Consider the following 18,650-nt stretch of genomic DNA (forward strand, 5'->3'; position numbering starts at 1 on the left):
CAATATCCTGGCCGGACTACTGTTGTCAGTGATATAAGTATTTGAAATTAACATGATTTCTTAATATCTAGTGACACATCAGGGCCATTTTATGATTAATTGAAATACATTTCTTACATACAGTTCCTTTAAAGGTGTCATGAACTGGCGTTTTAAAAAATGTTATACTGTTGTCTGAGGTCAACTAATGATGTTTGTGTGTTTTTTACATTCAAAAACATCATAACCAATAAGTAACAGGCTATTTTCTACACTGATTTTAAGGCTCTCTCCTGAACGCTGGGTTTTGGTGGGTGTGACGCACTGGAGACTTGCAAGTAAATGCCCACAGCTAGGATTGGAGAAGATCTGCATATTTAATGAGCTTAAGCTCCCCTGTCAGTTCACATGAGGGAGAGGAGAGATTGTTTTGAAAGCGGCAACCATCACAGGGCTCGTAAACGTCTTTATCAAACAAACACAATGATTTATTTCCCATATTATTACATATAAAAAACCTGTTTACTCAAATAAGTGTGTTGCGCCATTCCAGCTGCTTCATTAAAAGTAAAGTTCAACTACACATTCCTAATATTAGGATCCGAAGGAAGCTTATGTAGCGACTGTGTTCTTCCACAACAAGGAATAGCGCAATATCTTGCTGTCTTCATCGGCGTGTTTATTGTTGTTGGTTAGCTATCACGAGCCGATCAGCTCCATGAGTTGGTGGGCGAGGCTACTGGATTAGACGTGCTGTAGAGGCGGTGTTTCCTCGCAATATGATGTAAGAATGAAGCACAATATCGTTTGCTGAGCCTGGTGTCTATAAAAGCTTTTCTTTGACTAACAAGGAAGTTTTTGGCTCTGAAACTTAGAAGATATTCTTATATTACCATGACCTTTTATATATCAAAAGCTCAATCACCCCTTAAAATTATTGTGCATTTGATACATCATAAACCTTTTTGTGGGAAAACAGAGTAAGAAGTAATAATAAATTCTCCTTTTTTAACAATATTAAAATAAATGTTTCTAAAGGTCGATGCATTAAAAAGTTTTACTGAAAAGTTCTTAAAATACCCCTTTTTGAAAAAATAATAAATACAATAAATAAATTGGTTTTATTCCAAAGGGTCCATGAATGTTAAAGGTTCTTCTTGGAACCATTGATGACTATATCTTCATATATTCTGATATTTTATTTAGAAATAATTGTCATCCTTTGCGAATATATATCTTATTGAGCTGTGGTGTGTATTTATATGCTAATGTTATTGTCATCATGCCATTAAACCGGTATAATTAATTATATTAATGAATGCTTATGAAGTACTCCCTTTATCTTACCCTTCAATTGTTTGTCAGACTGCACTGAACAAAAATAACATTAAAGGAAAGATCCTGACAGAAGTAGAATTATATTTTAAAAATAAAGCACAGATTAATTGAATTATTGTGAAGATTATTATTATTAGAAAATATTATTGTTTGCCCATGTTAAGATCATGCGATGTCAAAGTTATTGCGGGTGGTTGCCAAGGCATTAAGTCTCAGTGAGGTTCTGGTCCATAGATATGACTCAATGTACACTATAAATAAATACCATTTTAAATAAATGGTGTTTTGAACTTTCTGTCAAAGAATGCTGAAAGCATTGCATCACTGCATAAAAATATTAAACAGTAAAACTTTTCAATATTGATAATAAGAAGAAATATGAAGGATCATGTGACACTAAAGACTGGAGAAATGCTGAAAATGTAGCTTTGCCATCTGTAACAATGAGTCAACAGAGTGGGGATCCAAATGCAATTTTATTGAGACAACAATCCACAATCGAAGTCTAGAGTACAGGCAAGATCAAAATACAGGCAGTCCAAACAAACACAACAAGGCAGGGAACATAGGCAAGAGAACAGTCCAGAAACAGGCAGGTGATCAAAAACCAAGAGACATGAAAACATGCTAGAACACTCAGAATTGTAGTAGTTACACTTTACAAGACTTCGCAGTGAATGGCAGAGTGAACAAGGTTTATATAAGCTGTGTCTCATTTCGTTAAAGGGATCCCCTGGTGTTGAGACTTGTATGGCTTAATATAACATAAATGATGTCTCTTACTGAATTATGTAGTAGAAAACCCATGAAAGATCTACGTTATTTTAAAAATCGATTTTATATTTGGACCATGGGCGGCGCCATTTTGTTTGCGTTCTAGGTTGATGACGTAGATTGGTTGAACTCCTCAATCAGCTGGCGTTACCCGTAGCTATTTTTACCACAACGCAACTCGAAAATTGTTTCAGAGTTAAACAAAACCAATGAATTCCTTTGTAATTGTACTTAAAACACACTCCATGGGATCCCTTTAAATTTCGAAGGCTGCGTCCTCCGGAGGACACATCCTGTGTAGGATGCAGTATACGGAGTGTCCTCAATCAGAATTAAACGAGACGTCCTTCGTAGGACACACAGGCAGGAAGTATCACGTTGTTATGCCAACAAGTTCAGCCTCGTTTCGCTCTCACGCCAGTTATATGAATGAAAATTATTTATAACTTGAAAATGACTATGAAATGTTTCTTGTCTTGACAGCAATGTACTGTTCTAAACGTTTAAAATGCACTAAACAGTTGTAATCCTGTTTACCACAACTATCTGTTTGAGGTAATAGAGCTTATAAAAACAACAACACAAAAGCTTGAACTACTTAATTTAAACACCACACCTACGCTCGCATGTATATCTGGTGGTGGTGCCGTTTTTTCATATAATAAAAAAAAAAAAAAAAAATATGACGGTTGTTAACGGAGACGCAAAGATTTTTGGGTTATCTCCAGCCGTGAAGGATACTCCTCATGCACACTCTGAATTCCTGTGAAAGAAGGACGCATTCGGAGGTCACATTTGGAGTGTCCTGCTCACTTTTTTTTAAATGCGACGGCCTTATGACATATGCACCCTTCGAATGTGACCTCCGGAGGACGCAGCCTTCTGAAATGAGACACAACTATAGACTGAGGTGATGAGGCTAATGGCACACAGGTGTAAACAATGATGGCTGATGAGTCAGGGCACAGGATTATGGGGAATGAAGTCCGGAATGGGGATAAATATTGAGGTGAAGGAGCCCTCTGGTGGCGATCAGAGGGAGCCCCAGAGGCCTGATTTGTGACACCATCACAGAAATAATGACATTTTTAAGTGTATTAAAATAGAACATTTTAGAAATAGAACACAAGTAAATTTTAATTTTAGTTTAAATATTTCAAAATAATGCTGTTTTTGTTGTAAACTTTTGCTGTTTATTTTTAATCAAATGCAGCCTTGGTGAGTTTATAAGATTTCTTTCAAAACCATAAACAAATCATACCGACCCCAAACATTTGAACAGTTCTGTAAATCTATGGGCTTTTCTAAAGAAGTTATTAAGTTAAATGTTATGGACCTGTAAGAGCCTATAGGTTCAGTTCAGACTCTTATCAGGCAGTTGAAGAAGATATTTAACACTTAATGGTTCTGTTCAGATTAGCTCAGGCATTCACTTTTGCAAATTCGCTAACAATAGTTAATGTAATAAACTCCATGTTCAAGCTCATTGGCTAATCCTTTGAGCTTTTCATAAGGTCTTTTTCAAATCTTGCTGCAGTTCTTTATGCAGTGTAAACATCACAGCTTCCCTTAAGTTTGTTGGTTGTCTTGATCTAGGTTAAGTCCCGTTCTCTGTACTAGTTCCCCTGCTGTATTAATCCTGCACTAAAGCAGCCTTTATTAGTAAAGTCAGATTGCCAGAGAGATTAGTTTCCTGATTGACCTTCAATAGAGCTGAGCGGGCCGCACCAGGACACTCACTATGCACATTCAGTCAAGGCACTGCCAATTAAGATCATGGGCTGTACATGCTTTATAGAAACCAATCTGGCCTTTTAATCTGGGTTGAGCAATGTACAGAGGATTCTTTTCTTTTCTGAAAGCAGGGCTTTGGGTTTGAGCTGTTAGGTGTGACTGGGGTTCTGCAATATTTGGCACGCTTGAACTTTCCGTACTCCCGATTTCTGCGCGTGTACCTGTCTGATCTGGGAACCGTGCTTCTCCAGTGCCGATTGTGGCTTCAGGCTACTCATAAATCAATTCCAGGCACAATTTAATAATGCCGCTAATATTCCTTTCAATAATACTGCAGCTCTTGGGGATGAATTCATAAGGTTTATGAGAGTTACCGTAGACCTTGCTATCTTTGTAGATTTTCATAGTGTAAAACATATTTATTAGATGTATATAGAATTAGTGTATAGATGAAGATGGAGGATAGATTATAAAATGTTGATGTTGGGATTTGCCTGTATGAGCTGTGGTTTGACTTCAGGCTTGATTTTGCTATGTCACTTTGAATCTTGGCAGCAGTTCCCTAGAGGCGAGAGTGGATCCACAACTCCCAGAAATAAATGCACAATATTACAGAACAAGGATTTCTCTTGAGTATCCAGCATCACGTAACAGTGTGTGGAGTTCCTTTTCTTCTTCTAGACAGGAGTGAGAATAAACGGAGAGCTAAGGGAGACCCCTGCTTGGATTTTTCTTCTGAAAAAAAGAGCACAGTAACCTCTAATTAGTCTCCTCTTGCGTTTCACAAAAGATTTCATCATATTGTCATTAGAAACCAAAATCTGCAATCAAATGTCAGAGATTTCAGTAGGGTAGGCTATATGAATTAACTGATTGTGTGAGACCGAGACCATCTTTACTGATCTATATTTTAAATATTATCTCAATATCTAATGATCTAATTTGCTTCTATTTTGAAGACACTTCGGAGAAACATCTGGGACTGTGTTATTACATAAAATAAACATAACTGAAAACTCTTATTTAGTTTCAATTGACTGTCTTTAAAAGAGCTCTTTTGAGAAAGATTATGACAAACAAACCACCAATCCTCAACTTGTGCCTTGAAATTCGGCTTTCTGCGGCTTACTGGGAAATGTAATTGCGCAAGGACAGGCAATCTTTTCATATTCCTGGAATAAAATACATGTTTATGAGGGACAGTGGAAGCAAGAATTGTGTCATAAGAAGTAGATCAAAAGATGCCAACAAAATGATTAACCGAATAACTGATGTGATAATTTGCTGTAGCACCATGCGTCATTAAATTTCAATATAATCTTTCTCCATTAAAATAATCTTTAATAGCCCCAGTGACACAGTGCTGCTGGAGTCTCAATGAGCTTTGCTTGGATTTCATCCACTTCTGGATGGATGGATGGATGGATGGATGGATGGATGGATGGATGGATGGATGGATGGATGGATGGATGGATGGATAGATAGATAGATAGATAGATAGATAGATAGATAGATAGATAGATAGATAGATAGATAGATAGATAGATAGATAGATAGATAGATAGATAGATAGATAGATAGATAGATAGATAGATAGATAGATAGATAGATTTGCATCTTTTGGAGCTTGGATAATATAAAATATTTCATCACAATCAGCTGCTAAAGAATTGATTAGATGCTGAACTGATTGCATGCTGTCTTCATTCAAGCCAGCTGCATCCATTAACATACTGCAGCTGGTGAACAAATAACATTTTCTACCTGGGTTTCAACAGATTTTTCAAAGCTTTTTAATCTCTAATGCTGCCTCCTCCAGCGTAATTTGTTGTTAAAAGCAAGGAATTAGCTATACAATTGTTCTTTACTTATATATGACTGGATGCTGAATATCTGTTTCAGAGCTCATGTGAGTCAAGGCAACAGCATTTTCTGCAGAACTGCACTCGTTGACATCTGCAATTCAGCCACGTCATTTGGAAAAAAGAAGGAAAAGGGAAAAAAACGTGAGAAAGTGCAGAGTTGAAACTGAGTGCTTGGCAGAAAATGCTTTGGCCTGGTCAGTACAGATGCCAAGACTTTCTGGAACTAGGAAAAGGGACTAAACAGGACATTTTTTACGCAAGAAAAAGAGTCAGTAGAGCGTGTTTCGGGTTCATAGCATGAGATGTTTGTCCAGATGTTGACAGCTGGAGGGTGCCGTTGTATTTATGGGCCATCTTGCCTGTCATTACACTGTCTAGTATTTTTCCAGCTTACCTAAGGCTAGATCCTCTTTTCAACTGATCCATCCATCCATCCATCCATCCATCCATCTGTCTGTCTATCTATTGTCTATCTATTGTCTATATATATATATATATATATAGACAATAGATAGACAGACGGATGGATGGATGGATGGATGGATGGATATATATCTTTAATTTCTTGTATTAAACCTTAAATATTTGTGATTTGAGTTGCGATCCTGTAGAAGTACTTTACAAATATAATACATAGCCACAATGAGGCTTGACAGTGACATTTGGTTGCAGTTTTTTTATTCATTTTTCTGTCTTTCAGAATTCTTCTCACTGCTGTTGCTCTCCTGTCGTCATACTCCATTCACCTGCTGCTAAAATCTTCAGGCGTTGTGGGTGAGTATTTCATTACACTGACCTGAGACCAGTTTTAAACTCTCTTCTGTAGTTAAGATTATGATTTGGATAGGAAAAACGGTTCCTGAGCTATTAAATGAAGAGCCGGTTTAGATGGAGGTGTTAACTGATGTGACATGGGTTTCTCTGTTGGCTCAGTGACCATCTGCCTCACTCCTCTGTGAGAGATTTTAATTGGCAAGAATATTTCTGGTGTGCATTAGGCTAAAAATAGCCAGGCGTCTGCTGTGCTTGATCAGTTGTGGCTGTCATTGTCAGTGCTGTATCAACTATAAGCCAATGGTTACATTGTTACCCAAGACCCATGTCAACCACATGGTTACCTTAAAAATGATAGTGTAACGTTTAATCCAAAGATGATGAAGAGAATAATAAAAAAAAGGTATTTATTTAAACAAACCAAACAATTTAATGGTAATGTGACAGCTTGAGCATAACAACATCACTCTCCCCGACAATGAACTGAAAATCAAGAGGAACTAAAAAATACAATGAAAACAAACTCAAAAACTAACAGGAGTGATGGTTAAATGAATATTGAATATCCATAGAAACTGATGACTGGAGAGAAACTAAAACTAAAGAAACAGGTGCTAGAAACAAACGAAGGGTGCATTTACTCAACAACAATGTGCTTAAAACTTTCGTTTAAGTTATTTCTTTGTTTTAAAATGCTGTATTCTGCTGCCAGGCCATTAGAGGGCGATGAAACACGATAGACTGAGCGTGTAATACACATGTGCATGACATCATTGTTTTCACAGATTTGTGTTTTTCTTGTTTACATGGAGACCGTTTTGAAAAGCTTGCGTTTTCAGGCACCCAAAAACACCGGTGTTGTATAAATGAACGGCCAAAATGCACATAAAGTTTAACGCTTTTCCTTGAAAACGGTGCAATCTTCAATGTAAACAGCCCCATGAAAATTAAATGAAAAACAAACAGAATGTGGCACATAGACATTTTAATAATGAATCCATTTAAATAACATTATAAATCAGAAAATCTGATTAGATGATTAAGACTTAGAAGACTTGTTTGTGATGTTAATATTATTACTATCATATATTGTTATAAATGTATTACTATTAATATACTATGATTATTATTTTTTTGAAGACTTTTTCTTAGAGCTTAGTGTTTTTTACTTTATTATTGTATATTACTAGCAATTGGGCAATGTGTGGATCTCCTGTCTTTTTTGCATTTGTCAGGCATTAGAGCTTATGAGCAACTGGGCTACCGAGCTTTCGGCACGCCAGGCAAGATGGCTGCCGGCATTGCAATCACCCTGCAGAACATTGGAGGTGAGACGCTGTCAAACGTCACATCTCAGGAGACACAATGTAATGCTGTGTGACACTGTCAAGGGCACAGTCCTCATATACACCTCTCCAGAGAAAATGACTGGACTGGATAGTATTGTCATTCATTTCTCATTTTACACTCCAGGTCATCACTCAGTTATTTTTTATTACTTCATTCTCATTGTAACCTTTCCTCCCCTTACTCTATGTTGTCCTCATCCCTACCTCGAAGCTGTAGTCTAATTCAAATATATATATATATATAAATAAAATCTCAATAACCTACCTATTGCATAACATTGTTTCTTTTTTTAATGTATTTTTCTTTTAATAATGTTTGCTTTTCCGTCAGTAGTTTTTAAAGAGCATGATTTGATTTACAATGGTGGAAGAAAACCCTGAGCTGGTTGCCATTTGGTGCATGTTTATAGAAACTATATAACCGGTTCTCTTCTTTACTGTGACATTTGCTTCCAGGATAATAACCACAATCCCCTATAGTAATACATCCTGGATTCGGTTGTTTACTGTATGTGTGTGTATGAATCTATGAATCTCACAGCCGTCATATCTCATATCATCTCTCTCTCTCTCTCTCTCTCTCTCTCTCTCTCTCTCTCTCTCTCTCTCTCTCTCTCTCTCTCTCATAGCCATGTCCAGCTACTTGTACATAGTGAAATACGAGTTTCCACTGGTTATCCAGGCTTTTCTCAAGGTGGACAATACATCAGGGTGAGTACACGTTACATCATCATCTTGTTTTTTCCACTGTTTATTGGCCACATCACGACTCTAGATTACCATGTGTCCCGTTTCAAGGGTATCCGCATACAGAAGCACTCACTAGAAAGTCAAATAAAACATGAGATCTGTTTAATGTCTCTAATTGTTGACAGCTGTGTCATTAAAGGGAAACCAACTGAAGTCTTCTGCTTCAAATGTTTCTCCTGAGTAAAAGATCCACAAGTCTTATCTAAAGCTTGGAACATACTCTGCAAGAACAAAGAAATGTGTTCGTTTTCTCGAGGTGGCAAGAACAAGATCAAAGTTCGTTCTGGACAGTACATTCCATACTTCACGAGAAAAGCAGGTGCCAATCATCTGTGTTTCTCCGCATTAACCACGCCCACTCTAAATGTATGACCAATCACACAATAGTAAAAGTTCTGCTCAGGCGATGTGTCGAGGACAAGCAGCGAGAACTTTCAAACAAGGGCTGCCAGAACATCTTGACGTCATTTTGTTCTCGCAGCCCTGGGATCGAGAACTTTTTTCTCTCTTTTTTCATACTCTTGCGGAGTATGTTGTAGCCTTAAAGAATTAAAAAAAAGTTTTACAAACAGCCTCAACAATGCCTCAAACTGTTTATTTCATTAAAAGTCAGATATTTCAAGATATTATAGCTCACTCTTATAAATAAAGGTTCTTTACTGGCATCAGTGGTTTCATGGAGAACCTTTAACATCCATGAACCTTTACACTTTATAGAGGAAAGCATTTATTTAGATTATTAAAATGTTTTCAAACTAAGAAAGAAAAGGTTCTTTTAAGAACTTTTCACTGAAAAGTTCCTTGGGGAACCCAAAATGGTTCTTCTATATCATCTCTGGGAAATCCCAGAGTGTCACGGCTGTAATGAGAGACAGAGAGGATCCAATAGCGAATCAAATACAAGTTTATTGTTCCACAGGACGGCAAGCGTCAACAATAAACCAAGCTCAGATAACAGGTAAAGTGATAAAGAGACAGGCTCCAGGGTACAGGCAGGCGAGCCGCGGCGAAGGTCAGGTGCAGGCGGTCAGGCAGACGATATGGCCAGAGCAGGGACGCAACGGACAACCAGAGGCCGAATCCGGGACCAGGAACAGAGATAAATCCCCCAGGGGAAACAGAAGCCGAAGCCAGCCACGCCAGAAACGCCTGTAACAATCTGACAATGGGTGCCAGTGAGAGAGCGGTATAAATAGTGAGACTGATGAGTGCAGCAGGTGAAAGTGATGAGTCCCATAATCAGTGGCCACGCCTCCCACACAACCTCACAAGACACAGAGAAGGAGACAATGAATTCATGAACCGTGACAGTACCCCTCCCCCTAGGAGCGCCTCCTGGAGCTCCCAGGAGGACCTACCTGTCGATTGTAATCATCGATAAGGGAGTGATCCAGTATGTCCCTAGCAGGAACCCAACTTCTCTCCTCCGGACCGTAACCTTCCCAGTCCACCAAGTACTGGAATCCGCGTCCCCTCCGTCTAGCGTCCAGAATACGATTGACCGTATAAGTTGGTTCCCCATCTACGAGTCGCGGCGGGGGGGGAACCGGGGTAGGCGGATTAATAGGAGCATGAAAAACAGGTTTTAATTTGGAAACATGAAACACGGGGTGAATTCTCCCGTACGCGGGAGGTAGTTTGAGGCGGACTGTCACCGGGCTAAGAATTTTGGTGACAGTAAACGGGCCAATGAATTTAGGAGCTAACTTATTACTCACGGAGCGGAGAGGAATGTTCTTAGAAGAAAGCCACACTTTTTGACCCACGACGTAGACGGGAGGCTTAGACCGGTGGCGATCGGCTTGGGCCTTGGTGCGTCTACCCACCCGGAGCAGAGTCTCACGGGCTCTACTCCAAGTGTCTCGACACCTCTGGACGAAGGCGTGCGCGGAGGGGACCGCGACTTCGGATTCCAGACTGGGAAAGATAGGTGGCTGGTACCCTAGACTACATTCAAAAGGCGAAAGGCCCGTACCTGACACTGGTAATGAATTATGTGCGTACTCAATCCATGAGATGAGTTGACTCCAGGAGGAAGGATTTCTGGAGGCCAAACATCGTAACCCTCTCTCAAGGTCCTGGTTGGCCCGCTCAGTCTGGCCATTGCTCTGAGGATGAAATCCTGAAGACAAACTAACCGTCGCCCCTAATAATTTACAAAATTCTCGCCAAAATTTGGACACGAACTGGGGTCCCCTGTCGGAAACCACGTCCATCGGAAGGCCATGTAAACGAAAGACGTGATCGACGACAGCTACCGCTGTCTCCTTGGCTGAGGGTAATTTGGGCAAGGGAACAAAATGTACCATCTTCGAGAATCGGTCCACGACAGTTAAAACAACCGTCTTGCCCTGGGAGGGCGGGAGGGCGGTGATAAAATCTAGAGCGATATGGGACCAGGGTCTCGAAGGGACAGACAGCGGTTGAAGGAGCCCATCGGGAGGGCGGTTAGATGTCTTCCCCATGGCACAGACTGAACAGGCCAAAACAAAATCTCGGATGTCACGAGCCATACCGGGCCACCAGAATCGTTGCTTAACCAAAAATTTGGTTCTATTAACTCCTGGATGACAAGCGACATTGGAGCAGTGTCCCCATCGAACAACGTCGGACCGAACTCCCTCCGGAACGAATAATCGGTTCGGTGGTCCACCGTGCGGAGGCGTTACCCCTTCTAAGGCCGTCCTGACCTTCGATTCGACCTCCCATACGAGTGTGGAGACTCTAAGTCTCTCAGGTAAAATGCACTCGGGAGTAGACGGGCGTTCGGAGCGGTCAAAAACGCGCGACAAAGCATCGGGTTTGATGTTTTTGGAACCCGGGCGGTACGAAAGAGAAAAGTCAAAACGTCCGAAAAAAAGGGACCACCGAGCCTGCCTGGAGTTGAGTCTCTTAGCAGATCTGATGTATTCCAGATTCTTATGGTCGGTCCAAACGATAAAAGGAACCCCCGAACCCTCTAGCCAATGACGCCACTCCTCCAATGCCAGTTTGACTGCCAACAGCTCTCTATTACCAATGTCATAATTGCGTTCGGCTGGCGACAAGCGATGAGAAAAAAACGCGCAAGGGTGCATCTTGTCATCCGAGGAAGAGCGCTGGGATAGAACCGCTCCTACCCCCACCTCTGACGCGTCAACCTCCACCACAAACTGGCGTGATGGATCAGGGGTCACTAAAATGGGAGCCGAAACAAAGCGGCTCTTCAGGTTGGTAAATGCAGTCTCGGCTGCAACCGACCACCTGAACGCCGTTCGGGTGGAGGTCAAGGCAGTCAGAGGCGCGGCTAGCTGGCTGAAGTTGCGAATAAAACGCCGATAAAAATTGGCGAACCCCAGAAACCTCTGTAGGGCCTTACGGGAATCTGGACTTGGCCAATCTATCACAGCCCTAACCTTATCGGGATCCATGCGCATTCCCTCGGACGAGATGATGTAACCTAAAAATGGTACAGACTGTGCATGAAACGCGCATTTCTCCGCCTTGACAAAAAGCCCATTCTCTAGCAACCTCTGTAACACTAGTCTGACGTGCTGGACATGTTCCTGGAGAGAAGAAGAAAAAATCAGTATGTCATCCAGGTAAACATAAAGAAACTGATCTACCATGTCTCCCAGCACGTCATTGACCAGTGTCTGGAAGACTGCGGGAGAGTTGGACAGCCCGAAGGGCATGACCAAATATTCAAAGTGCCCCCTGGGGGTGTTAAATGCAGTCTTCCATTCATCCCCCTTCCTGATGCGCACCAAATGATAAGCATTGCGTAAATCCAATTTCGTGAATATGGATGCTCCCTGTAACCTCTCGAAGGCTGAAGACATCAACGGCAAAGGATAGGTATTCTTTACCGTGATGTTATTCAGCCCCCGGTAGTCAATGCAAGGTCGCAGAGAACCATCCTTCTTACCCACGAAAAAGAACCCCGCCCCCGCTGGAGAAGAGGAAGGACGGATGAACTTGGAAGCTAGAGAATCAGAAATGTATTTCTCCATGGCCTCCCTTTCAGGAGTAGAAAGTGAATATAACTTGCCCTTAGGCGGAGACTTGCCTGGAAGTAGATCTATAGCACAGTCATAGGGACGATGAGGAGGAAGAGAAGCAGCCCGGGACTTACTGAACACCTCCTTCAGGTCGAGGTACTCCTTGGGCACGTTAGATAAATCCACCGTCTCCTCCTGCAACACAGAACTAGACATACACGAACGAGCAGACACAAGACAAGAGGCATAACACTGATTACTCCAGGATGTGATAGTATTATGTCCCCAGTCAACCCTGGGATTGTGTTTCTGTAACCAGGGATGACCGAGGACAACAGGTGCGTGTGGAGTGTCAGTGAGGAGGAATGTGATAGTTTCTGTGTGGTTCCCAGAAATGGTGAGTGTAATGTTTTCAGTGATGTGGGTGATGGTGGGTAAAGTCTGGCCATTGAGGGCGTGAACAGAAATGGTACTGGAAAGGGGGGTGACGGGAATCCTGAGTCGATGTGCCAGAGTCTGATCAATGAAATTACCCTCTGCTCCCGAATCCACGAGGGCTTGGCAGATGTGAAAACTGGCTGCCCACTGCAATCTTCCCGGGAGGAGAGTCGCGGACGAGGCTTTCTCTAACGCAGCTCCACCCGACAGTAACCTCCTTTCTACTGCCGGGCTCGATCTTTTACTGGACACTGGTTGAGGAAATGCCCCGCCGCACCACAGTAGAGACAGAGACCCCCCGCTCTGCGACGCTCTCTCTCCTCCCGGGAAAGCCGAGCTCTACCCACCTGCATGGGCTCGGGATCGTTGGTGGGGCTGACCGTGTAGGTGCCACTGGGCTCACGAAACTCAGATGTCCTCCGCATATGAGAGCGGGATTCCAGGCGTGAGTCAACTCGAAGTGCTAACGTCATCAGTCCATCGAGATCCGTAGGTAAATCCAAGGCGTACACCTCTCGCTGTACACGGTCAGCCAGCCCATGCAGGAAACGGTCCCACTGCGCTTCCTTGTTCCAACCGCACTCAGCGGCCAGGGTGCGAAAGTCGATGATGTAATCAGAAACGGGTCTGCTGCCTTGTTGCAGATCGGAAAGCTTGCGGGCCGCCTCGCGTCCCACGGCAGCTCGGTCAAAGACCCGTTTCATCTCCTCCGTGAGTGCGAGGAACGAGGAACAACACGGGTGGCGATTCTCCCAAACCGCCGTTCCCCAGCGTGCCGCACGGCCCGTGAGCAGGTTGATTACCAACGCCACCTTGGAAGTCTCTGAAGCGAACGTGGTGGATTGCAGAGAAAAGAACAATGAACATCTTGTTAGAAATGATCTACAAAGATCGGGCTCACCAGCGTAGCGTTCGGGCGTCGGAATCCGGGGCTCGTGCGGGTTGATGTTAGCTGGTGGCTGGGGAAACGGCGGCGGTGGTGGGGGCGCAGTGGGAATCCGTAGCTGTTGAAGTTGGTTGGAGAGCTCGGACACCTGCTCCGCCATCGCCTGTAATGCCTGGGTGGTAGCAGTCGCCTGTTGCTCCTGGCGATCCATCCGCAGACTATTCGCGTTGAGATACTCTTGTAATTCGTTCATCTTCGCTGGATCCATAATGGTCAGATTGTTCTGTCACGGCTGTAATGAGAGACAGAGAGGATCCAATAGCGAATCAAATACAAGTTTATTGTTCCACAGGACGGCAAGCGTCAACAATAAACCAAGCTCAGATAACAGGTAAAGTGATAAAGAGACAGGCTCCAGGGTACAGGCAGGCGAGCCGCGGCGAAGGTCAGGTGCAGGCGGTCAGGCAGACGATATGGCCAGAGCAGGGACGCAACGGACAACCAGAGGCCGAATCCGGGACCAGGAACAGAGATAAATCCCCCAGGGGAAACAGAAGCCGAAGCCAGCCACGCCAGAAACGCCTGTAACAATCTGACAATGGGTGCCAGTGAGAGAGCGGTATAAATAGTGAGACTGATGAGTGCAGCAGGTGAAAGTGATGAGTCCCATAATCAGTGGCCACGCCTCCCACACAACCTCACAAGACACAGAGAAGGAGACAATGAATTCATGAACCGTGACACAGAGAAGATATTTTTCACATATTCCCAGAGAATAACTCCCTTTGGAGTGGACTTTGTGCTTTGTAACTTTGCAGACCTTTTTCATGCTCAGACAGCAACATTGTACACTAAAGAAATTGAAAATGTAAAAAGCTTAAAAGATCCTCAAAGAGTGTACTGTATGCCAACGATTTTTCTTTTTGTCAAATACCAGCCTGTCATTGTGGACATGAGGCCATTAACACTAGCAACCACATCAGTTTTGCCCCTCGTAACGATTACTGCCAATTTGTGAATGTGTGTGGGCTGTGCAGTTTCTGCCAGATCAATAGGTCCCTTAGGATTTTTGAGTCACACGGTAAAATGCTGTGGTGTAATTGTGTAAAAGTGTGTGTGTGTAAGAGAAAAACTATGATAGATGGACTAGATTGGATGATAACAGGTTTTATGCTCATGAAGGTCAGATCTCTCCTGACCAACACTCGCTTACCCAGCCAAGGAAATGTGTGTGTGAATGTGTGTGTGTGACGGTCCGTGACGCAAGCCGACTGCAGATGCGATGACTGGAGCTCGGCCTGACAGAAGGCCTGTGCACACACTCTGGAGGACACCTCAAAAAACCACGGAAACGACCTTTGGCTGCCTCATTTGAATTCCTCACCTCTCCAGGCGAGCGAGAAGGATCACAACGCAGTAAACAGTGACTATTCATTTCAGTTTTAGTAGGCAGTGCACATGAATCTACATGTGTGACAGTTTTTGTAAATTTACATTAACAGGTTAAGTTTTATAAAAGGACCTTAGTCATTGCAGAGACCAAATGTAACTTTAAATGAAAACAAGCGTGATAATAAACAGTCTAAGTTGGACGTACTTGTATCTTTGTGTCACTTGTTTGGCCAGCAGAACAAAATAGATTAAAAAAAAAGTATGTAGCAGGGTGGGTCCATAGACAGTAAAAAAATATGGACGACATTCTCTTCCACTGAAGAAAAGTGAAGTCGCTAGAGGCCCAAATATACGTAGAGCGGACATCTTGCACAGATTTGCCGTGTTATAATGATGCAATCGTGTGCGGGGGAACTGGTGAACATTTAAAGACTTAAATTAATAAACAGAAACTGAAAATATAGTAAAGTGGGCACTGTCGTCTCTCCGTCTTTTAACCTCTGTGAGAGGATTCGCGTCACTCTCACGGCTCTCGCCGGCCCTTCTTGTCACACCGTGATCCATTTTCTTCAGTTTTTTGATGAATAGAAAGAATAGAATTCCTTTGTAACAATAAAAAAAAAAAACTTTAGATCAATTTAATGCATCCTTATTAATCTTTAAAAAAAGATTCTCACCGCAAACTTTTGAATGGTATATACGGTAGAAAGAATTGTCAACAAATTAACGTCTTTTCATCCAAGTAAATTAGCCGGCATGTTGCTTGCACTTAGATATTCTAGTTAGAGATTGCAACACATTTTTAACAGCTGTTTGGTTCTGATATGTGAATGATAGAAATGCAGATAAAATATGGAAAACTGTTGTTTTGCATTTTCTTCTTTTCCTGTCTTGCTGTTTGGCAAAACCACGATTTGCACACTTAACGTAACAAAGTTGGTTAAGAACATGCTTGTTAATGTTCCCATTCATTCTACACCCAGACATGCCCTCATCCAGGCTAGACATGGAGGGGTGGGTGGGGAGAAAACTGTTGAGAGGAAGTAACTCACACCGTGAGTTCAAACGAGTGTTGGCATGCCTTTCGATTGCTGACTCACACTACTGCTCATGTGAGACTCCTGTGGCAGAGAATGAACATCACACACACAGATCCTGAGCCAACCAGTACCAGAGTCAAGCACCATCACCTCCGGTTTAGCTCGACCTCCCAAGATAACTTCGATAGAACTTTGTTCTAGCGCTGTTGGCCAACTCTCTCTAAGCCCTCAATGTACCGGGTCCACTGTAGCAACCATCCATTGAACATCTTTGGCTTGATAGAGTCGCTCTGTTGTCTCATATCAAGCTGAATTTCCGGGCAGGGTACAGGCCGTGCCTAAGAAATCTCTCAGTCTTTGTCGTTCAGAGCTTCTTTGAGATATGCCATGCTTTTGGTCTTAATGGGGGGCAGAATAATAAGATTAGCAGCTTTAGGAAGAGTTAGAGAGGGAGAGGATTTCCCATCCAAATTGGCCTGTGATAGGTTCCGGATCTAAACAGCAGCTCAGTTACACATTTAAAAGGAAGGGCATTGATCAAGCCCCAAAATAATCACCACCTTGTTGTCCTCGTGTGGTCCAGTAATGTGATTTTGTTACAATTAATTGGTGTTGTTTGGCTTGAAACTCCTTTAAAAAAAGTAAAATCATAGCTTCACACAGCATTTATTCTGTTTATTACTGCAGCAATTGCGATATGATAAATATAATGGATAAATGTGGATACAATTCTTCCATAAAATAAGTTCCATAGCCTAGTTCCTTAGCCTAATTGACTCATCCAAGTGGATTTTAGTGCCAGAATCAAAATCGAACTGGCTTTGAAATATAGAGGTTGCCAGTACTAAAACAATTTTGAATTCAAAATGTATTTTATCTATTTATTATTATTTATATAGTATTATAGTATTTATAAAAATGTGCTTTTGTTATTTTTATTAGTTTTGTTTTTTTGCTTACGTATATTTAACTTATTTTTATTTCAATTTTAGGTTTAGTCATTTAAGAACTTCAACTTGAACTTATTTATTGTAGTTAGTTGCATTTCTAATTTTATTTTATAGTTTATTTATTTGCATTAACAACACTGGTAAGAATTATATATGCCCCTGATTTTTATCCGACATAAACTCAATAAATCAAAAGAAGATCCAGATGGAAAGGAAAATCTTTGTGGCTGTCACACACACACAATGTGTATTTATTGTTGTAACGTTCCATTGTCAATGAGGCAAAAATGACAGCCCTTATCATCTTATTTATTATTTTTAAGGAAATGTAAATTCACATGAAGTTATTAAGTTGGGAAGAAACTTTCTTGTGATCCATTTTCTAATAGTTTTTTTTGTGTGTTTCCTTTCTTCTTTAATTTGTTTGGCAGGGAGTGGTATGTAAACGGGAATTACCTGGTCGTCATTGTGTCATGCAGTGTCATCTTGCCGCTAGCTTTAATGAAGCAGCTCGGTAAGTTTTGTCAAACTTCTGATTCTTACAGTATGTCTGAATGCAAACACTCCCCTTATTCTGCTCACAACTTCCTTTCTGCACAACCACATAACGTAAAATGCTTATAAGTGTATGTTTTGTTGAATTGTAAGAGTATTCAGTCTTAATAAAGGGCTGTGACCAGGTCAGAGTGCTCATACATGTGGCTTTCATCACACTGTGTGTTTCAGGGTACCTGGGCTACACCAGCGGTTTCTCTCTCAGTTGCATGGTCTTCTTCCTTATTTCGGTATGTTTTTTTACCTCTCAAAGAAATGTTTCACCTAAAATTAAAATTGTTTTATTTGCTTACCTTTTTCTCACCCTTCTATGACTTTCATGGTTTAAATATTTTTCCACACTTAAACCATTGACAAGTGGTTTGGACTTTTATTTAATTTATTTTTTTATCATTATTAAAACATTGCTCTGGACATTTTGCATAATATATTATTTTTATATTTTAATATTTTTAATTTTGTTATGTGCTTTTGTCATTTGTATTAGTTTATTTTATATTTCTATTTAGCTTTAAAGGGGTGATAAATTGAGAAATCAACTTTCCTTCGGCCTTTGATATATAAAAGTTCATCGTGATATAAGAATCTCCTGTAAGTTTTGTAGCTGAAAACTTCCTTGTTACTCAAAAAAAAGTTTTTATTGACACCAGGCCTCTCAAATATATACTGATCAATGGCGTAATAGAACGGGGGAAACACCGCCTCAACAGATAAATATGTACGCCTGCTTCTGTAGCCCTGCCCACCGGCTCGTGGAGCAAAATCGATCATGCTTCCAAGCAATAAACATGCTGAAGATAGTAAGATATTGCGCTGTGCCTGTTTGCGCAAGAACACAGTCCCTGC

At 41.5% G+C, this 18,650-nt stretch overlaps 1 protein-coding gene across 5 annotated transcripts in view; it reads left to right on the forward strand.

Annotated features, from left to right (window-relative positions):
• slc38a3a (solute carrier family 38 member 3a) overlaps positions 1–18,650 on the forward strand; it is a 70,952-nt gene that overhangs the window by 21,591 nt on the left and 30,711 nt on the right. For all 5 annotated transcript variants that reach the window (XM_067431110.1, XM_067431111.1, XM_067431112.1 and 2 more), the window contains 5 exons: positions 6,391–6,464; positions 7,700–7,792; positions 8,443–8,524; positions 17,681–17,763; positions 17,976–18,034. In XM_067431110.1, coding sequence (XP_067287211.1) covers positions 6,391–6,464; positions 7,700–7,792; positions 8,443–8,524; positions 17,681–17,763; positions 17,976–18,034 — 391 coding nt within the window. The remainder of the gene's footprint in view (positions 1–6,390; positions 6,465–7,699; positions 7,793–8,442; positions 8,525–17,680; positions 17,764–17,975; positions 18,035–18,650) is intronic.

Source organism: Pseudorasbora parva, chromosome 22, assembly GCF_024679245.1.
Source record: "Pseudorasbora parva isolate DD20220531a chromosome 22, ASM2467924v1, whole genome shotgun sequence".
NCBI lineage: Eukaryota > Metazoa > Chordata > Actinopteri > Cypriniformes > Gobionidae > Pseudorasbora > Pseudorasbora parva.